Source organism: Oryza brachyantha, chromosome 10 (genome assembly GCF_000231095.2).
Source record: "Oryza brachyantha chromosome 10, ObraRS2, whole genome shotgun sequence".
Classification (NCBI taxonomy): Eukaryota; Viridiplantae; Streptophyta; class Magnoliopsida; order Poales; family Poaceae; genus Oryza; species Oryza brachyantha.
This window is the reverse complement of record NC_023172.2, coordinates 11,520,393-11,541,132: the sequence shown is the minus strand read 5'-3', so window position 1 is coordinate 11,541,132 and position 20,740 is coordinate 11,520,393. Positions and strand designations below refer to the sequence as shown.

Here is a 20,740-nt window from a genome sequence, read left to right as displayed (position 1 = left end):
AAATGAAGAAAATTTGCAAGATATAGTAAAAGAGATTTTCTTTGAGTCTAACAAAAAGTAACAAAAGTATCTCGAGATACCGGTATCTTACGGTACCAAAAGTACCTCATTGGATCGACGAGTCCACATCATACTCATCCTCATCATCCTCCTCATGCATGCCTGACCAAGTAATGGTGGAAAATAATTTGGTATCTCGAAGTACCGGTACTTCGAGGTATTTTTTGTTGAACCGGAGCAAATTTGATAGTAAAAAGTTTAGAAGTTACAGTAAAGAGATTTGCTCTGGTCTAACAAACAGTATCTCGAGGTACCGGTACCTCGAAGTACCAAATCGTTTCTCACTATTGGATCCAGTTAAGTAGGATGTACACCGTTAGATTCAACTATCAGAAACGATTTGGTACCACAAGATAACGATACCTCAAGATATTTATTTTATTATTTTTATTTGACTGAAAGAAATCTCTACGATAAAACCGTACTCTGGATTACTCTAGCTATCTCATCGACTCTGACACGTACGTACAGATTTGAATGCCCCTTTCGAGTTTATAAATTTAGATGCATCCTTCCATGGCGAGATCGGGCTAAGCTAGGCCGGCCAGTTCTCGCAGGACGACGACTCGATCGATCGATCTTGCGTGTGCACTACCGTCTGCAGCTAGCTGCAGGAAGATTCATCGTCGTGATCGTCGTCGTCGTCCAACATGGCCACGAACCCTGGACTCTTCACGGAGTGGCCATGGAAGAAGCTTGGTAGCTTCAAGGTAAGCCTCACTACCTACTCTCTCTTCAGTCTTCACCAACGACCATGCATATCCTTCTACTTCTCCGACTCCACTCTCGATCTTCTGCTAGCTCAAGCATGGCAGAGATTTCCATGGCTCTTTGTTCTTGCTTCAGTTCGCTAGCTTGCTTCTGTTCTGCACCATACCACACACAACACACTGGCGCATGTATCGACGGCAGTGGATGAGATTAATTCAATCTCTTGCATCTGCAGAGATATGATCCAGTTGTTAATAACACAAAACCAGCACGAAAAAACACTTGCCACGTCGTCTTTGCTCCGTAAAAAATAATAAAAAGGTACATCAATCATTGATTTCCGACCAGAGTTTATATACAACTTATAAAGGGTACATCAATCATACAACTTTCAACCAGGGTTTATAACATCGTATCACACGATTAATCTAAATAACTCTCTCTGATTTTTATTCGCTAAATTCACGAAAACAACTAGCGAGCTTGACATGTGGATGATTCATAGCAATTTAACGGTTCTTGACATGATACTAGGAGCAGTGTAAAATTGCTCAATCATGATAATGATGTGCGTGAATGCAGTACGTGTTGCTGGCGCCATGGGTGGCGCACGGGTGGTACGAGGTGGCGACGAAGGGGTGGCGCGCCGCCGACCTCGGCTACCTCGCCATCCTCCCGTCGCTGCTCCTCCGCGCGCTGCACAACCAGGCCTGGATCACCGCCTCCCGCCTCCACAACGCCCGCGGCCGCCGCCAGATCGTCCGCCGCGGCATCGAGTTCGACCAGGTCGACCGCGAGAGGAACTGGTAAGCAAATGCAACACGGCCGATCGCCATTGCTGCCGGCCGCCATGACCATCATCCTCATACTGATCATGCCGCCATTGTTTGAGAGGGCTGCAGGGACGACCAGATCATCCTGTCGGGGTTCCTGCTGTACCTGGGCGCGCTGTACCTGCCGGGCGGGCAGCGGCTGCCGCTGTGGAGGGCGGACGGCGCGGCGGTGATCGCGCTGCTGCACGCCGGGCCGGTGGAGTTCCTCTACTACTGGCTCCACCGCGCGCTGCACCACCACTGGCTCTACACGCGCTACCACTCCCACCACCACGCCTCCATCGTCACCGAGCCCATCACCTGTACGTAATTAACCTAACCTCCTCCTGCTCTCTCTCTCGAACACACCCATCCACCGATAGTTCATTCCGTCCTTCCCTTAATTCCATTGGACATGGTTCACCTTCAAGGTCTTCGACCTTTGAATACTCAAAGAACGTTTTGTTTTGGTTTGCGATTATATGACAGACGCGGACACACAACACCGTACGTACGTACTCACCGTTTATACGAGCAATTTTACTGTTCTTTATAAAAGAATTAGGAGTTACCATATCTTATATAGTAAATTTTCTTAATTTTGGTTAGTTCGTATCCTAAGATACCATAAAATTTTAAATGTAAATTTTGGTATTTCGATACACTTATTAAGAATGATATAAATACCTCGTGAATACACCCTTCACGTGGACTTAATAAGACGAAAATCAACAGCACATCACTAGTATGACTAAATTCACGTTGAAAGTCTAGTTGTATGTGCATAATATTATTTACCACCAAGACTTAATTAAACTCTGGTGAATAGCAGGGACGGTTCCAGCCAGCTTAAAAGGGTAGTTGCCTTCTTCGTCCTTCAACCCCTACTCTTCGTCCTTCTGCATCCTTGACTCTTCCCTTGAGTCCTCTAGCACCTAAATTGGATCCATCCCTGGTGGATAGAGTCATGCACCCATAACTTTATCACCATTGAAGCGTGTTGCATCATAAAAATATGTTTAGACAAATTTCATTGCTAGTAATCTAGCTAATTATTCAAAATTACCTATTACCAAAGTTAAACGGTAACAGTGAAATAACTATACTGAAATTTTTGACACCTCCCAACGTCTCCTCAATCACTATAAAAAGGCTTCCGTCTCTTCCGATAAGTATACGAAAACGGACGGAGGAAACAAGTTGTACTGTGGCCTCCAATTAATCCAAACAAGCTGGAGTACACCACAGATTAATTAGGGACTGTTTACGTGGAGGAACTTATTCACTTTAGTTCCTTTTAGCCTCTAAAATACCAAACAAGAGGAACTAAAAGGACTAAAACTATTTAGGTCCATAAGTCCATAGGAGATGTGCTAAATGGAACTAAAGGTTTATAGTACACATTTTTTACTACTCTAAGCCTATAGCTATGTGTGCATGGTGTGTACTATTGAGTATGTCATTTAATAAGGTTTTAGTCTCTTTTAATCCTCAACCAAACATGTAGGACTAAAAGCGAACGGCACATTAATTTACTACATGGATAAAACTAAGCCACGTACGTTAACTAATCTTGGTCCGGGCTGTGCTCACTTCCAAAGGAACAAAGTTAATTAGAGCAGGTCTTTTCCGGAAGGACACGAGCAGGGCGTGTACTCACTCGGTGAGATGCAGTTGCAGGAGTGTCGATCGATGTGCGTGTCCGTTCTTCAGGAAACAGGAGCAGATAGGAACAGTACATGGATACTTAACTCAGCCTGTCCTTCCATGCCTGAACTTTAATTAATTCCAGTGTTTAATTTACAGTTGGGATCAGTGACAGGAGAGAGAGTTAAGGACAAGGTATTTCAGGGGACCACAATTTGGAAAGCTGAGTAAGCTTAACTGGCCGAGATTTTCGTCGGTCGAAAAAAAATAACAAAAAATATCTCGAGGTATCGGTACCTCACGTACCAAATCATTTCTGATCGTTGGATCTAACAGTACATATTCTACTCAGCTAGATCCTACTTTTTTTTTAATGAGAACGATTTAATATCTCGAGGTACCAATACCTTGAGCAATTTTTTTTATGGACAGGGCAAATCTCTAATTGGCCCATCCAAACCGTAGCTGCGCGCATGCCTGACCAAACAGGAGCGAAACGTGGTCCATGAACAGGAGGAGCCTGGCCTTTTTGTCATGGAGAGAAATCCTCCGTTTTCCTTTGGTGTCCTCGGGTAACTTCTCGCTAGACATTAGAGAAGTACTATATCCAGTTGCACGGTTGGTTTATGTCGTTTCGAAGAAAAGTGTGGATAAACTTTTAAAACCTTGATTATTAATAACCAATAAAATATTTAGTTTGATACATGTATAAATGAGTCATAAAAAATAGTTTAAGTAAATTATTTATTTTTCAGATTTTAATAGAAAATTATAGCCAAAGATATATTTATAAGACCGTTTCATTTTCCAATACGACAAAAAATATCAAAGTATTTAGAAGGTACCATAAATTAGAAATTAGAAATTAGAGACCATTTTTGACAGTAAAATTTCGTAAGTCTACTAATCCATTGTTTCTTCCAACAGTTTACAAGTTGTATATGGTTTTGTCTTTCTCAAACTAGAAATCTGAAACATGCCGTATATATCTAAGGTATTTTGATGTGTATAATTTTACAAGGAATTTGTGGTCATTAAGGTACCATATTTTTTATTGTAAAACCTGGTACTACATATATGGGGATTTGCTCCGGTCCAACAAAAAGTATCTCAAGATACCAAATTATTTCTCACCATTGGATCTAGCTGAGTAGGATGTACGCTGTTAGATCAGAAACGATTTAGTATCGTGAGTTACCGGTACCTCGAGATACTTTTTATTACTTTTTGTTATACTGTAAAATTGCTCTACATATATACCTCTCCGTACATGAGACTGTGGTATTTCCTTTAATTGCCGTAAAACAAGGTTGCCTGCGTTACAACCTCCTGTAGAAGCAGATATACATATATATGTGTGTTCATGATCTTGCAGCCGTCATCCATCCGTTTGCTGAGCTCGTCGCCTATGAAGTGCTCTTCTCGGTCCCACTGATCGCCTCTGCCTTGACTGGGACTGCCTCCATCATCGCCTTTGAGGCGTATATAATCTACATTGACCTGATGAACAACATGGGGCACTGCAACTTTGAGTTGGTGCCGAGCTGGCTCTTCAAATGGTTCCCTCCTCTCAAGTATCTCATGTACACACCATCGTAAGTACTTCTGTCACTCTCATCATATGTACAGACAGACAACCTCAAAATTTTCAGTAATGTACATGTTCTTCAGATAATTTTCAGTAATGTGTACGTATCTGACAGCTGAAACAAGAAGGTTCAGCTAATGTATATGGATTTTCACTCTGCAGAACCAAAACTAAAGCTTATTACATCAGTGGTTAATCTGAACTTTCCATGATAATCTTAGGTACCATTCTCTGCACCACACCCAGTTCCGGACCAACTACTCCCTTTTCATGCCGTTCTATGACTACATCTACAACACACTGGACAAGTCATCAGACACTCTGTATGAGAGCTCACTGAAGGAGGAGGAGGAAGAAGCAGTGGATGTGGTTCACCTCACACATCTGACCACCCTGCATTCCATCTACCACATGAGGCCCGGTTTCGCCGAATGCGCCTCCAGGCCCTACGCCTCCAGGTGGTACATGAGGCTGATGTGGCCTGTGTCATGGCTCTCCATGGTGCTGACATGGGCATATGGATCATCATCATTCACTGTGGAGAGGAATGTCATGAAGAAGATCAGAATGCAGTCATGGGCCATACCAAGATACAGTTTCCATGTAAGACTCATACATGTTTAGTGCATGGCAGTGGGTGTGTGTGGATGATGATCAAGTTGGTAACCTCCTTTTTCTTTTGTGCAGTATGGATTGGATTGGGGAAAGGAAGCTATCAATGATCTCATCGAAAAGGCGATACATGAAGCTGACAAGAATGGGGCTAAAGTTGTTAGCCTAGGACTCCTGAATCAGGTATCTCATTTCCTATTTAATTCAGATTATACAAGTTAAATCATATCATCCATACTTCAAATGGTGGAAATGCCCACATATAATGCCAAATTCAACAGGAAGAGAAATATTAGTACTAAATAATTAGATATCTTGAGAAAATGGTTTAGTCAATAATATAGGGAAATAAGATATTAAATGGCAAGGGGACATTGACTGTAATCCAACAGAACAGAGAAAATGAATTTTGCACATTTGATGCCAATACAATATGTAGAGATTAGATAGAGTATGGTGTCATGCATAATTGAAATGGTAATTGACACTCAATATCTTCAATATAAGGCACATACCCTGAATAAAAATGGAGAACTATATCTGCTGAAGTACCCAAAGTTGAGAGCAAGACTTGTGGATGGCACCAGCTTAGCTGCTGCAGTGGTTGTGAATAGTATCCCAGAAGGCACAGATCAAGTTATTCTTGCAGGAAATATTTCCAAGGTGGCGCGTGCTGTGGCACAAGCATTATGCAAGAAAAATGTCAAAGTAATAATCCAGTACTCACTCTGCCTTATTTTAGAACATGCAAGAATGATATAAAAAATGTAAGAAACTACTCTCCTTGTACAGGTCACAATGACAAACAAGCAAGATTATCATTTACTTAAGCCTGAAATGCCAGAAACTGTAGCTGACAATCTTCTGTTTTTGAAAACAGGCACCGCAAAGGTAAGAAGGAATTTCTCCATTGTTCTTCCATTCTCTGAACAAACGAACAGGACTCACTGTGTAATGTTATGCCAAATAAACCAAAATTTTCAGGTGTGGTTAATTGGTGATGGTTTAGATGCTTCTGAACAATTCAGAGCAAAGAAAGGAACAATGTTCATCCCATACTCACAGTTTCCTCCAAAGATGGTACGCAAGGACAGCTGCAGCTACTCAACAACTCCTGCAATGACTGTACCAAAAACGCTGCAGAATGTGCATTCATGCGAGGTAACAATCTGTTGAAACTCTCAGCTCCAGAAGAACTTCACCTGATCTGATCACAAAATTTTGAACTTTATTTTTCTGGGGCAGAATTGGCTGCCAAGGAGGGTCATGAGCGCATGGAGAATCGCGGGAATTCTTCATGCATTAGAGGGGTGGGATGAGAACGAATGTGGTGACAAGGTGCTTGACATGGAGAAAGTTTGGTCTGCTGCAATTATGCATGGCTTCTGCCCAGTTGCTCAAGTTTGATGCTTCAGTTGCAAAGTACTAGAATAATCTTTTAGGTGGATATGCTATATGAGTTTGATGCTTCAATTGCAAAGTACTAGAATAATCTTTTAGGTGGATATGCTATATGTTCACTGAATCAGGAAGAGATGCAGCATGGCGCCTGAGTAGTTACATCTGCCATAGTTTTTGCCGTATTGTTCATCATCTCCTTTCATCAGATTGGCAATTAAAAGTTTCTGTACAAGTATCTGAACTTTGATCCATAATAATGTAATCCAGCAATGAAGCGTACTTGGCATTGTTATGCAGTCTCAATAATGTGTTTCCAGTGTAAGGATCAACATGGCCATAATCCATAAACAAGAGATAGAGCGCAATGTATACTCAGTTCAGAGTTTTGTCAGTATGTTGCCCTTGACAGATGCAAAATTCTAACAGAACTGCAGGACGTTCTCTGCAAGCACTTCTGATTTCTTAAACATGCATTCAAAACGCATTGTTTTAATAGTACTAAAATTTCTCATTAAGAATATTTTTACCATACTTGAGAAGGTTTCTTTAAGGTATTATATTTTCTAGCGTAAAAACTTGGTATTTTTAGGTATTAGTTATCTTTAGGTACTTCTTAAGTATCATAAAATTTCGCATTAGCATATCCACCTGAACTAGAAGATGGTGAATAGTTATGCTGATGAAAAGTGTCACAAAGCTGATTTAACCAGCTTGATTCTCCACACCGTGGCCATATACTCAAGCTTCTATCAGCTTAGCTTTCTGAAGACATTGTCCATCTCATCATAATGGTTGATCAATCAAATGCATCAGAAGTCCTTTCCTTCTTAAGACTTCAATTCTTAACTCCCAACTAAGAGATAGGCCATCATGTTAGAAAAGGAAAAAGAAAAATGAAAAAGAAACACTTAATACCCGCTGCAAGAGAATGGCGATGCTAACATGATTATATATCTTGTCGATGTTTGTGGCTAAGTGACTATACTAGCCAAGTAGTCCTATAGTACTTTCACCTTAGATTAGTCAGAAAACTTATGTACATTCGTGAAAAGACCATAGGGCCATTTTGGTTTGCTACCCCTACCCTACGAGAATTTTGATAGGGTAGCAAACCAAATATCCCTTCAAAATTTTGCCTACCAATATTTTTGGCATTACCCAAATATTTGTTTCTTATTGGCACAAATACTAACATAACTTATAGGGGGTTATCGTTAGCCTTTTTCATAGAAAAAGCCAACCGGTATTTTGCAAATGAAAAATAATTTAAAAAAAACTTTTTTATATATATTCTCATCAATATAAAAGCCAAAGCTAGCAAATGAACTTCGGTGGACAAACCATAAAATCAACTTTAAATTTAAGTTTGAAATTTTTAATTTTGACTTGTAAGCGTTAGCAAAAGCGAAAAGATGGAGGTGATAAACACTACCCAATCAGATGTTTTGCTGTGCCAAAACTTGCGCAACATTTGGCACTACCAGGGCATCAAACCAAAATGAGTGTAGTTTTTTGAACACAATGTTTCAAACTTTTATACATATCTAGCTACAAAATATCTTGATGAAGTTGGGTGTAAAACACACCATCACATACAACTCATCTTTTAAGGAGTAAAGATATGGAAAGCGATACTTGTACAAACAAATCCTTATAAAATATTTACAAAATCTAATGTGGCAAACTTAACTCTAATTGCATCTTGACCGCTCGATCATCGGTCCTCCCAAAACCTAAGTTGTGTACCGTTATGAATCTCAAAACGTCCTCTAGCAAAAGAACAAGTCTTTAACTTCTATAAGGCCCGACTAAAAATGATAGTCCCCTACTTATTTCTTAGCTTGAGCTCATATTGGGCTGATTGGGAGGCTAACTTTCCAATTTAAAATAACTGCATATGTCCAATTAGATATAGAGGCCAGGTAAAAAAATACCTTTATCTAAAAAAAACTAAAACTTGAGTGGCTATTTTCTTAGCCAAATATTTGCTCGAAGCTAGATATATATCCATCATCTCCCATGAATATTTTTTGAGTGGTGGCCATATTCCACCTTGGAAGGTAAACAGACCAAAAAGGTAATGGCCATGTTCTATCTAGGTATATCTTAACCAAATACATCCTCACTTATAACCACAGTAAAGCCAAGAAAACCCTCATAAAAAATTGCAGAAAATTTAAATGTATGTTTAAATTTGAATACAGGACAAGACGACGAGCGGTCGCGCCATATTGGCTTGTCGTTTGCGAATTGCAGGTTGATTCGTTGTGATGGAAGTGAAAATGGCACAAGATTGAAACTTTCAAATCCGTGCCAGAAAATTTTAGATATTCATACTTGTGTGGGGATTACACATTACAGTTCGTTAATTTCATGGAGACGATGAGGTGTTAATTCTTCCAAACTGCAAAATCGCGAAATCTAGAGGTGTAGCTACCGTCTTGCTCAGCTCCGGTGGGCAGGCGCCATTGCTGATGAGCTTGAGACGACGCCTTCATCACCGTCGCTTGGCGAGCTGGAACGTGCGCTTGAGGAACTGGCTGGCGACCTCGTCGTCGCGGTGGCACAGCACGCGGAGGATGGTGTTCGGGTCGGCGGGGTCCCACTGCCTCGGCGTCGGCGGCACCGGCGTCGCGCCGCCGGAGCCGCCGCCGCCGCTGCTGCCGTCGTCGTCGCGCTCCCCGGAGATGGACTCGCACGTGGCGTGGCCGAACTCGTCGATGAGGTGCTCCGTCGGCCGCGCCATGAGCTCCACGACGCGCTCCGCCGTCTCGGCCTCCCGCGCCACCACCTCCTGCGGAACGAGCCCCTCGCCGCACGTGCAGAACGCGCGCCTCAGGCTCCGGAAGTCCTCCTCCACCATGGCGTGGTCCGCCCTCGTGAAGCTCCGGTCGCCGCCGCCGGCGAGGAGCACCATCAGGAACGCCTCGAACGACGCCTTCATCACCTCCCGCACCGCCACCGGCTGCGCCCGGTCGGCGAGCACGGACACCAGGAACGTCAGGTTCTGCTTCAGCGCCCGCAGCGCCGTCCGGATCCGCGTGTCGGCGACGCCGCGCAGGTAAAGGCCGTGGTAGAAGGAGTGGCGCGAGTCGAGGAAGACGAGCCGGAACGCCGCCACCTCCGCGACGTGGGCGACCGCCGACTGCGCCGCGCCACGCGCGCCCTCGAGGCGGTGGGACGCCGCGTTCAGCGACTTGTCGACGGCGTGGAGGTGCGTCACGACGTACTCCAGCGTGTTGAGCCGCACGTACAGGCGCTGCGTGCCGCGGCTGATCGACGGCCCCGGGACGTGGTGCGACCCGCCGCCGCCGCCGACGGCGCCGCCGTGCACGCCGCCCTCCGGCGCCTGGCACGACGGCATCACCGCCTTCCTCCACAGCTTGAAGAAGCCTGAGTCCTGGTTGCACCTCGTCAATGGTGGCAGCGGCGGAACGTAGCTGTGCTTCGACCCTGTTACAAAACGTCTCCGACGTGTCACAAGCTCGATCCGAACGCTACAAATATCACGACGACGTTGCCGTCTTTACCGCACGAGGCGACGAAGGAGATGTATTCGTTGAAGATCGCCTCGAGGCCGTCGACGAGGTCTTGCACCACCTCGTCTTTCGCGCTCGCTGGGATCTCGGAGAACTCGTCGACGGTATACTTAGCCAGCCTCATCAGCTCGATCGCCGATCCGGCGAAAGGTTCTTCCTTGGACTTGGGTATCCAGCTCTGCACGCACAAGAAGCAGCACATTTGTGAGAAAGAAATTTTGAAGTTTGGCATCGTCAAGGTGTTCGGTGAAATTACTTCGGTTTCTTTGGCCCTGGTAAGGCAGTCCATGGCGATCTTGAGCTTGTCGTCCATCCACACCTTGAGCAAGCCCATCACGACGGACTCCACCTCGTAGGGCTCCATGTCTCCGACGACGGCCTTGGCCCGGTCGTCGGCGCAGTCCGCGGCGTCCTCCGCCGTCATCTGCGCCAGGGCCTTCTCCATCCTGCTCGCCGCCTGGAGCACGCGGACGAGCTCCTCCGTGAGGATGGTGACCTTGCCGAGGTACTGCCTCAGCACGACGCCGAAGCAGCCGTGCAGGGCGACCGCCGCGACCGCCACCGGCGCCGGGTGCCACCGCCTCATCACCGGGCTGAAGCTCCGCCGCTCGACCATGGCCAGCTGCTCCGTGTCCCTCGCCAGCTGCGTCAGCACCACGCCCGGCTCGTCGTCGCGGTCGAAGACCACGCCGTCGCCGTCGCCGTTGCCGTCGCCCATACCACTCTCGAGTATCTGAAAATCACATGAAATCGAAACAAAGATGAATTAACGCGGCAAATTGTGTGACAACAATGTGTGGTCCAAGAACTCACTTTGGCGAAGGCGTTCTTCATCGAACACCTGATGTAGTAGTCGACGCGGTCACCGGCGAAGTTGGCGGCGCAGGCGGCATCCCGGTCGGCGGCGATCTTGCCGGCGGAGAGTGCCAACGACAGCAGGATCTCCATGCCCTCGGTGGGGGCGCCGCCGATGCCCTTCTCGTAGCTGTCGTGGTAGTCCAGCAGCCGCTTCTCGGACCACTCCTGCATGGCGCCGAGCACGCTGAGGAGCACCTTGCTGTACACCGCGTCGCGGCTCCCCTGCTGCTTGGTATCGGCGGCCACGTCGGCGAGCACTGCCAGGGCGGCGGCGGCGAGGTCCGGCTCGACCTGACCGGTGACTACGTACTGCTGGAAGAAGGCCCAGGCGAAGCACACGTTGTGCACCGGCTTGGTAATCCCGAGCGTCGGCCACGTCTTCTTGATGAGCTCGAGGAGCTCGTCGACCTCGTCGAGCACGACGGTGCACTCGCGCTGGTCGAAGACGGTCTGGAGGAGGGAGACATATAGGAGCACGTTGAGAGGGTAGCCGTCGGCCCAGTGGCAGGCGTCGCCGCCGCCGCTGCCAACGCCGGAGCGCCAGGCGAGGGCGTGGACGGCGTTGGTGAGGGTGCGCATGGCGTCGGAGTTCTTGGCCGTGTCGATGGCGCGGATCTCGGTGGCGCGCATGACCTCGCGGAAGCGGAGCACGGCGGAGTTGAGGCGGTCGAGTGGGAGGGATGGGTGGAGAATGAGGCCGGCCTCGAGGAGCTTGATCTGCCGGAACTGCCACTGGTGGTACTCCTCACCGTCGGCGAACTCCGCCGGCTTCAGCTGCCGGAGGAGCTCCAGTGGGAGGACGATCGTGTCGGGTTTCCTCCCGACCTGGCCGACGACGGCGCGCATGAGTGTCCGGCGGAGCCGCGCGTCGCTCTGCTCGGTGACCCGCATCTGCTGCCGCATGATCTCCGCCGAGGTCATCGCCCGCCGGCCGCGGCCGGGGGACGCCGGCCCCGACGTCTGGCTCAGCGTGCGCACCATCATCGGCTGCGCCGACGACGACAGCCGCCTCGCCCTGAGCCCGAGCGCCTTCTTGACGCGGCTGCCACCCATGGAAGCAGCCGCAGCCGCCGCCGCGCCGGCCCTCGCCGCGGCCACCGGCGACGACACCTCCCCCTCCGCCGCCCCGCCACGCGCGCCGCCGCTCCCGCTCCCGCTCCCGCCGGACGACGAGCGGCAGGACATGAAGAAGATCTCGTACGCCGTCTCGCGGAGCTCGACGGGGCCGAGCGCGTCGACGCGGCCGAAGGGGCAGCCGAGGTCCGCCGCGGCGAAGTCGAGCTCGGTGACGTCCGACGACCGCGTCGCCGAGGAGCTCAGCGACGCGGAGCGCGAGCGCTGGTGACGCCCCATCTCCCCCGTCGTTCCGGCCGGCCGTGCGACGCGACGGAGCGACGAGCGGAGCGAGCACGCAGCGAGCCCCTTCGGGCGGGCGATGGCGAAGGCGGGGAGACGCGCGAAGACCAGGAGAGAAGCGGCCCAAGAAGGGAGGCGAGAGCCCAAATGGAGGGGGAGCTATTTCGGTGCCGGAGCTGCAGCCGAACCATCGAATTCCAACTCGTGTTTCAGCCTGTTTTTTCTCTCTCTCTTTTTAACGTTTCATTGAGATTATTGAGTCGATTATAGCTAAGAATAACTCCCTCCTCTTCGGTTTTAAACTAGTTTATATAAAAAATATAACAATAATTTTAACACAAAATAGATATACTATACAAAATATTCGATGATGGATTTAATTAAAGTAATTTGGTATTGTGGATGTTAATATATTTTTCTATAATTAAACTTGGTTAGATTTGACTTAGACATACCCAAACTAAGTTATAACTAGCTAAATACCTGTCCAAAAGCTACATATAAAATTAGTTATTTTTCAAACTTTCATCCAGAAGTGATTTTACATGGTAAACTTGTATTCTAAGCTAAAATAATATATTAATAATATGTAGAATGTTTTTTTAACATTAAAGGATGTAAAGTAGTTGTAAAAAAATCAAGGTAAGAAGTGAGACGCAAGACTCGATCCACCATTGTGTTTTTTAAAGGAGTTTATAATCGATATAAAGCATCGAAGGAAATACTTATTTAATTATGAAGATAAATTGAAAATTTTGATAAATAGACTTAACAAATAACTTCAAAATGAGCGGTTTAAAGTAAATTGGTATGGTGCGTGTTAATATATTGAAGAGTAGTGCAAATAATCCGTTTTAATAATCCGATGAAAAATCTGAAAAGGTATATATTTCACCTTCCTTGCTGACTGCTTTGCAAACGGCAGAGCAATTTCTTTGTTAGTTTCTAGTACACATGAACCGATTATTTTATGAGCTGTGATGTTTCGATCTCAGGTTATCAGATCTCAGGTTCAGGAATTAGAAGACAAAAAACCCAACTATATTCACAAGAAAGGCATTTTCCATTTCTGTGGAAGAAAATGACAAGGCTTTCATTATGACGACAAATAAATCATTTCACAACTGGTATAGCATAGCAATGTTACTCCTATTGTGTAGGAGGACCAACATTTTCTGGCAATATCCCAATGTTACTTCTAAGAAATCATATTCAATATAATTTATTAACTTGTCATGCAATGAGCTCAACAAACATCTCCAGATTGATGTCGACAAACGCCTGAACCATTCCATCAACAATTTGTAAGGTAGGGCATCAAATGGCTTCAAACAACTGGTCCTTCAATATAAAGTCACAACGCTGGTGTGAGGATCTCCATTAAGAACGAAATACATTGGACAAGCACAAGTCTTGTGGTCATCATATATGCATGGCCGCTACAATCATCTTACTTTTGGTGTATTTGCAGATGACCTTTCAGCAATCTGGGAGGCATATTCCATTGCATTGACTTCAAGAAAACGAGGTATTCAAAGAGGTTAATAGAATGATGATAATAGATCTGCAAATGATTGGTTATTTCAAATACATGAGTAAAAGCATATCACAAAAGTTGGGCTAACTTTATTTGCTGCATAAAGATTGCTTGATACTAGTGCAGTTATCAATAACACTTTCCACTATATGTGGTATATCCAGTCAAGTTTCCAATTTTCTTATTTTCATCAGGTTTACTACAGAGGAAAACATAACAGCAACAGATCAAAAAATATGATGAGAATCCATGAAAATAAGTTATATTATTTCTTCCCCAAAGCTATTAATAAAATCTAAGAGATGGCATAAATAGACTATTAAAAATTAAAGATCAACGATGCTCTCATCAAATGGAAATGTAATTGGTCATTTCCAAATATCTGTGGTAGTACAGTAGAAAATCCAGTGATTGAGCTCTACGGTTAAGATATAAAGCAATTTGGTTATATGATAATATGCCACATCACGTCCCCAAACACTGCATGTACTTTTATGGGACTGAGCAACTAGATTTATCTAAATGAAGTCTAAAGTATTTCAGATCTTAATCAAGTCAAACATCTGAGATGCACTAACATAATTTTTTCTCTCAAAAAGATTGTATATTTTTCACTTTTAGAAATAGTCAAATGCAAAGCTGATATTCAACTTTTAAACGTGTATCTCTGTCTATGTTTTCTTCTTAAGGAGATAACACATATGGTGGGATATATTTGGTGATTCTCATGCTGGATTAAAAATGCGTGTAGATATTCTGCTACTCATTATCTTCTCTGCTTGTTCGCCAAATCTTCTAAAAATAATACTATGCATGGAGAAACCACCGTCTCCTCCCTCCAGAACATACTGTTCCTCAGTTCCTCAGTCCTCACTTCTCCCACAACCCTAAATATGAAAATCCATTAGTTGGTAACAGCATAAGCACATAATTACGACATCATTTGTGCTTTGCCTGTTTATATGTTGACTTATAGGTTTAGATATAAGTGGATGCATATAAGTTGTAATGTTCAACAGCATGCTCAAAGCTTAGCCATTAAATCTACTGCCACAGTACTTTTGTTCTCTCAACTGATAAATACATGCTCTTATATCTTAAATCAGTGTGGTTCCTATCATTTCTAAAGCCAAGTACTGGTGCATCAGATCGATCTGCAGTGTACAAGTAGATCTTTGCAAGCCCTGCCAGGCAAGTAACAGGAAAGTATGTTTTACCTAAATACCTAGCTAACTCCAACAGGCAAGTAACTGTTTTCTTTCTCAAATGAAAATAAAGATCAATTAAAAATTTAGATTAATCTAACTGCATCACAAAACAGAACTACATAACCTCAAATGTGCCTCTAATTTAACAAGGGTGCTGACATGATGTTGTGAAACTGATTGCAAAGGGTAAAAAACATTGATCATTTGATCTGAAATAGTTTAGAAGTTGAGAAACAGTAAGTGGAAAGCAATGCACTATACAATTCTAAGGGTATATATGTGTGGAACATATATGTTAATCTATAAAGCAAACAATATTCCATATGAAGAAATATATAATTCTATTTACTATAATAGATAATATGCATTGGCTAGTAATGTAGGTGCTATAACACAGCAAGGAAATAAATTTGCATTGGAGTATATAAATATTTGGAACCATAAATTAAATGCTTGAATTTTAATCTACATTGAACATATAAGTATGTCATAATAAACTGGTATTTTCTATTTTTCCACTTATATCAATCCCACAATACCAACTGTGCAAGGTATAGCTGAGTAATGAACATGATACCCAGGCTTATTGGGTGCATAAGCAATTTTTTTTTTTTGGAACCTACTGGATCCTAAGTTTCCAGTTCTCCCAAAAACTTAAACATCATTCTAATATGTCGATACAAGTAAAATCATGCTCATCGATTTAGTAAAGAAAGAAAAGGGAAAAGAATTAACTCGTCAGAAACCATTTGATTAGGGCAATAAAATATATTTTTAAAATTTGCATCACCTCTAGTTACATTTGAATGATGTTTTTGTTATCACATCTCCATGGCTTAACTTTCCTTACTAGTTTGTCTCCATGACTCAACTTTCCTTACTAGCAAGTGTGTATGTAAAAAGGAAAAAAATAAACATAAGGTTTTGCAGTTATAATTTTGAAAATTTACTGGTTTATTATTATTTACTAAACTGATCATAATTGTCAACTTACATTGGGGATGGAAATACTGGCCAAAATTAACAAGATTTGACTAAAAACCTGATATATCCCATAGTGAGCTGGTAAGACTTTCTTTCAACCAGAATATATCATTTGCTATATCGACAAGGAAAACTAATATATATTATCTTAGCATTCCTGGTACAAGTACCATGGTGAAAAGTTTTTTCTCTAAAATTGAAAATGAAACTTGATTCCACATACCACCATCTTGTTGCACAGCACAAGATCCTTCAGAAATGAGGCGCTTAAAAGCAAGATGCTTGCATTCTGTGTCAAATGCCTCAGAGATTGGAACTCATCAGCCCATCAAGTAAAATCAGTTGATGACTCTGCTGTTTCTCAGGCAGTTGATTCACAAGCCCCCACTTGGACATGCTCTAAGAGTGAATGGCATCTCGTCCAACCTGTACAGAAAGGAAATGTACGAGGAAGGACAATTATTTTGCTTGCCAAATGTCTGGAGTATTCTACTCTATGGTTTCTACCTGTACGTCATTCATCAAGTAGCATCACAGACTTCTCTGTATCTATACTACCTTATAAATTGGTGCTACCAACTTGCTGCTAATATGCTCTTATTGCTTCTCAGGTAGGGCTAATTGTTTGCCTCTACTATGCTTGTTTATCCATCTACACACCAAATATCAGCAACATACTTGTATCCTGACCACATACTTTAATATTATATCATTCCAGCATAAAAAAGCAGTTGCACTACACCTGACGTACTGCTAGAAGCAGCTACAGTATCAAACCTCTAGCACTGCATAGAAGTTTGAGAATTGTCATCTGTTACAAACAATCAATGTTATGGAATAATACGACATAACACCTTAACTGCAAGGTGACTAGAGCACATGGTCCAGCACGGCACCAGAGAGAAACAACCAAAGATAGAACATTTCAGATATAAGTAAAGCACGATCCAGCATAAATACTACTGTCAAACACAAACATATGATTCTGTAGAATAAAATTACAACTAGATAGTTTTTTTGTCCATAAGTAGTGAAGCTACTCTAGCTTTAAACTAGAGACAAAGCAACCTCAAATCCCACTCATGACAAAGCACACCGATAGATAAGGCTAAACTTAAATAAAGCATTACTCAAGATACAGCTACTTCATATAATAGCTAGAAGCTAGTTATTGACTACGTTCTAGTAGTAAGCCGCAAAAGGTTCAAGCATTCCAACCCGAAGAAATACTGATTAAACCAGCAAATGAGTGATCTTCAAGAAGCCAAAAGCAACCAGAGGGGCCAGAGTAACACAACATACATAGACTGCCCAAATTTGCTGGCTCTTCTCATAGATTCTCTAATGGTCTTGCTTACTGAGCAACCCTAGGTTGCACACCACCATAACCACTGCCATAATTTGATTGCCCTTCAGCAGCTCCATTGACTGAAGCCCCAAATCCTCCACCTTGTGAAGGATCAGCCCAAGCATTTGGATAAGCAGAACCACCATTCCCACTTCCATAACCTGCACCATACCCAGATGCACCGCCAGCAGCTGGATTGCCAGCACCATCTCCCCTCCCTCCATAACCCCCATATCCTCCATGGTTACCATATGATGCATCTCCACCATATCCACCATAGCCGTAACCCTGGCCCCCATAGCCTGCAGCTGCACCAGCAGTCTGACCAGAGGGTGCATTGCCTCCAGCAGAAGAGTTGTTCCAAGCAGCATACCCTGCATTACCTCCATAACTCCCAGTGCCATAACCAGATGGAGCTTGACTACCCCATGGTCCCCTGTTTGCTCCCGGAGGACCACCCTGGTAACCTGAACCAGGTCCGTTTGGATTGCCATAATGTCCACCATACCCAGCAGGAACACCTCCAAATCCTCCAGTCCCATAATTCCCATAAGCAGTTCCAGGGTTCGCATGCCCATATCCATATCCAACCGCACCAGCACCATATCCACCGGCACCATAACCTGGATAACCACCACTACCCTGCTGTGCCTGACCATATCTGCTAGCATCAGCTCTGCTATCATAGCTTCCAGCATTAGAGTTAGGCCCGTTGTTACTCTGGTAACCTCCACCTCCCATGGAACGCCCACCACCAGAACCAGGGTTCGCCTCCCTGGGCAACGCCCGCTTCACCTCCACCATCTTCCCGCTCAGGTCATGGAAGGTCTTGTGCAGCACGCGGTCCACCGCGTCCTCCGAGTCGAAGGTGATGAACCCGAACCCCCGGGGCCGCTGCGTGTTCTGGTCGTACATCACAACGACGTCGGTGACAACCCCGTAGGTCTGGAAGTACTGCCGGAACTCGTCCTCCGTCAGATTGGAGGGCAGGCCGCCAACGAAGATCTTCTTCGTCCTGGCACCGCCGGCGTCACCGCCCGCACCCCCACCGCCGCCGCCGCCGCTGCCACCAGCAGCGTGCCTCCCCGCGCTAGGGTTGGCGGCCTTCGCCGCCTGCTGCTCCTCCCGCGACAGCGCCCGCTTCACGTCCACCTAAGGAATAAGGATATCAAAGACAAGGACGAAGTTGAGAGAGAGAGAATCCACGGCGCAAACAAACCCAAACCCTAATCACCCGCAGCACCACCTACCGGTGCACGCGATAGGGCCGTGCCCGGGGGCGAGGAGAATATCCAGGCGAATATGCCGCCGCTAGGGTTTCCATCGTGGGGGGGTTACTCACCGTGCGGCCGTCGAGGGTGTGGGGGTCGACGAGGGCGGCGTCGACGGCGGCCGGGTCGGCGAAGACGACGAAGCCGAAGCCGCGGGGGCGGCCGGTGAGCTTGTCGCGCATGACGGCGGCCTGGGAGACCTCCCCGTAGGCGCCGAAGTGGTCCCGTAGCTTCTCCTCCGTGGTCTCCCACGAGATGCCGCCGATGAACAGCTTCCCCTGATCCGACTCCATCCCCCTCCTCCCTCCCTCCTCCCTCTCGGATTCTTCTCTCGCTCGCTCTCGCGCGTGCGGGAGGGCGAGGGCGAGAGGCGAATGGGGGATTTGGGCGGAGATTTGGAGGGGGGGGTGGACGGGGGAGCGAGGGGTTGGGGGGGGGGGGGGGGGGGGGGGGGGGGGTGGTTTGGGGATATTTTAGGGCGCGTGAGGAGGAGGAGGGGGAGGGTGGGGCCGGGTTTTGGTCTCCTCCTTCTATTCTGTGGGCCTTTCCGGGTTTTTTTTTTTACTTTATGTTCCTTGTATGGGCCGAATTTGGTGTGAAATTAGACCCACTTCAAAAATCCTCTTTAAAAATCAAATCACGTGTTTCGTCGTAATCGGTTTAATATATCAACCTTGTGTTTGTTAGTTTGGATTTAGGCTTTGTTCGGCGGTCATTTCCTAGACATATATTTTTTTAACTGTTAAACGGTGCGTTTAAAAAATATGTAGAGAATTTGATTTAAAAATCATATTAACTAAGTTTATAATTTTTTTACTAATACTTAATTGATCATGTGCTAATAAGTTATTCACCCTGTTTCATAATACAAGATATTTTAGATTGATTAGATTTATCCATTAATCGGTGTATATAATTTTCTATATATTTCAACGTACAATATAGCATCTATTCATTTATCTAAACAAGCCCTAGAAATACCACAATTAAGATTCAAATCCGAGTACAACTTGATGTTTTTTTTCAATTGCAGGTTTCAAAACTATTATTAAGTCGTAAAGAAACTAACTAAGGCTTTAGACATGTACCTATGGGTATTTATTAAATTCTAATTTTGGGACTATTGTACCATCAAAACTCTGTTATTGTCACCCTATACTAGATTTGATAGACAGATGCATATGCTTATCTTTTCATAGACCATCATAAGAATTTCTAACTTTTTTATCTTTTAATCTTTTAAAATTAATAACGTAGGGCTTGTGAGAGAGCCAAATTTAGTTTGAAAGTAATACTCTCCTATCCCCACCATCCATTTTTAAATCAAATCCCGTGGTTCTTTAAATCAAATCCTTGAAACAGCGGATTTCTACAGGTCAAGATTTTGCATGAATGAATGAATCTTACCTACTTTGAACCACCCAGTTTTGAATGCATTGCTAAGCATGGAAACAATAATAAAGTGCATTGACGGGCCACATTTTCTACCATTTACTGATTTAGAGAAGCTAATATATTTTTAGAAAAAAATCAAAATAACCAATGGTTAAGATTTATCGATGACTCTTGGGGGCTCAAAGTGATCTATTTTTCTATACGGCTGCTTAAGGCCCACGTGAAATATGGATGTTAGAATATAGTTGGACAGTCTGCTGGTAAGGAAGCTAATTATCTCACACGTAAAAGGGTACTAGCCATACGACCTAACCATATGCAAAGATTAAAGTTTAGGAGACTAATCCATTGGTCTCTCCACTTTAGTCTCCTTTAGTTCTTATAAAAACCCAAAGATGAGGGAAAAAAGATTA

At 44.7% G+C, this 20,740-nt stretch overlaps 3 protein-coding genes across 4 annotated transcripts; 1 reads left to right on the top strand and 2 right to left on the bottom strand.

Moving 5' to 3' along the window:
• The first annotated feature begins 577 nt into the window (after positions 1-577).
• LOC102718869 (very-long-chain aldehyde decarbonylase GL1-5-like) lies at positions 578-7,134 on the top strand. The gene is given in 12 exon segments (XM_040528354.1): positions 578-770; positions 1,354-1,577; positions 1,674-1,906; positions 4,606-4,825; positions 5,040-5,421; positions 5,506-5,613; positions 5,938-6,138; positions 6,223-6,321; positions 6,415-6,550; positions 6,553-6,591; positions 6,676-6,734; positions 6,736-7,134. Coding segments are annotated over 12 exon segments (1,863 nt in total). The 5' UTR covers positions 578-710; the 3' UTR covers positions 6,838-7,134.
• A 1,815-nt stretch (positions 7,135-8,949) lies between these two features.
• On the bottom strand, positions 8,950-12,679 carry LOC102713856 (protein unc-13 homolog). The gene is made up of 4 exons (XM_015841534.2): positions 11,184-12,679; positions 10,627-11,103; positions 10,362-10,548; positions 8,950-10,284 (listed from the first exon to the last, which is right to left on the bottom strand). Exons 1-4 carry the CDS (start codon positions 12,579-12,581, stop codon positions 9,329-9,331), a joined length of 3,018 nt encoding a protein of 1,005 aa, XP_015697020.2. The 5' UTR covers positions 12,582-12,679; the 3' UTR covers positions 8,950-9,328.
• A 956-nt stretch (positions 12,680-13,635) lies between these two features.
• Positions 13,636-19,354, bottom strand: LOC102718586 (heterogeneous nuclear ribonucleoprotein 1-like). 2 transcript variants are annotated; one of them, XR_001551284.2, is made up of 4 exons: positions 19,004-19,354; positions 17,532-18,813; positions 16,537-16,739; positions 13,636-15,008 (listed from the first exon to the last, which is right to left on the bottom strand). XR_001551284.2 is itself a non-coding variant. In XM_006661787.3 (2 exons), exons 1-2 carry the CDS (start codon positions 19,223-19,225, stop codon positions 17,668-17,670), a joined length of 1,368 nt encoding a protein of 455 aa, XP_006661850.2. In that variant the 5' UTR covers positions 19,226-19,354; the 3' UTR covers positions 17,249-17,667. The 2 variants fall into 2 exon arrangements, 1 of the variants encoding a protein (XP_006661850.2); XM_006661787.3 differs by lacking the exons at positions 13,636-15,008; positions 16,537-16,739 and having other exon boundaries at positions 17,249-18,813.
• Positions 19,355-20,740: the final 1,386 nt, after the last annotated feature.

Bases quoted from the DNA above. Each gene is read 5' to 3' on its own strand.
- LOC102713856 (XM_015841534.2), bottom strand. From the start codon at position 12,581: ATGGGGCGTCACCAGCGCTCGCGCTCCGCGTCGCTGAGCTCCTCGGCG. The intron at 11,104-11,183 runs GTGAGTTCTTGG...TGTGATTTTCAG, and splicing joins TGAAGAACGCCTTCGCCAAA to ATACTCGAGAGTGGTATGGG. The intron at 10,549-10,626 runs GTAATTTCACCG...TTGTGCGTGCAG, and splicing joins CCAGGGCCAAAGAAACCGAA to AGCTGGATACCCAAGTCCAA.
- LOC102718586 (XM_006661787.3), bottom strand. From the start codon at position 19,225: ATGGAGTCGGATCAGGGGAAGCTGTTCATCGGCGGCATCTCGTGGGAG. The intron at 18,814-19,003 runs GTGAGTAACCCC...CTTATTCCTTAG, and splicing joins ACACCCTCGACGGCCGCACG to GTGGACGTGAAGCGGGCGCT.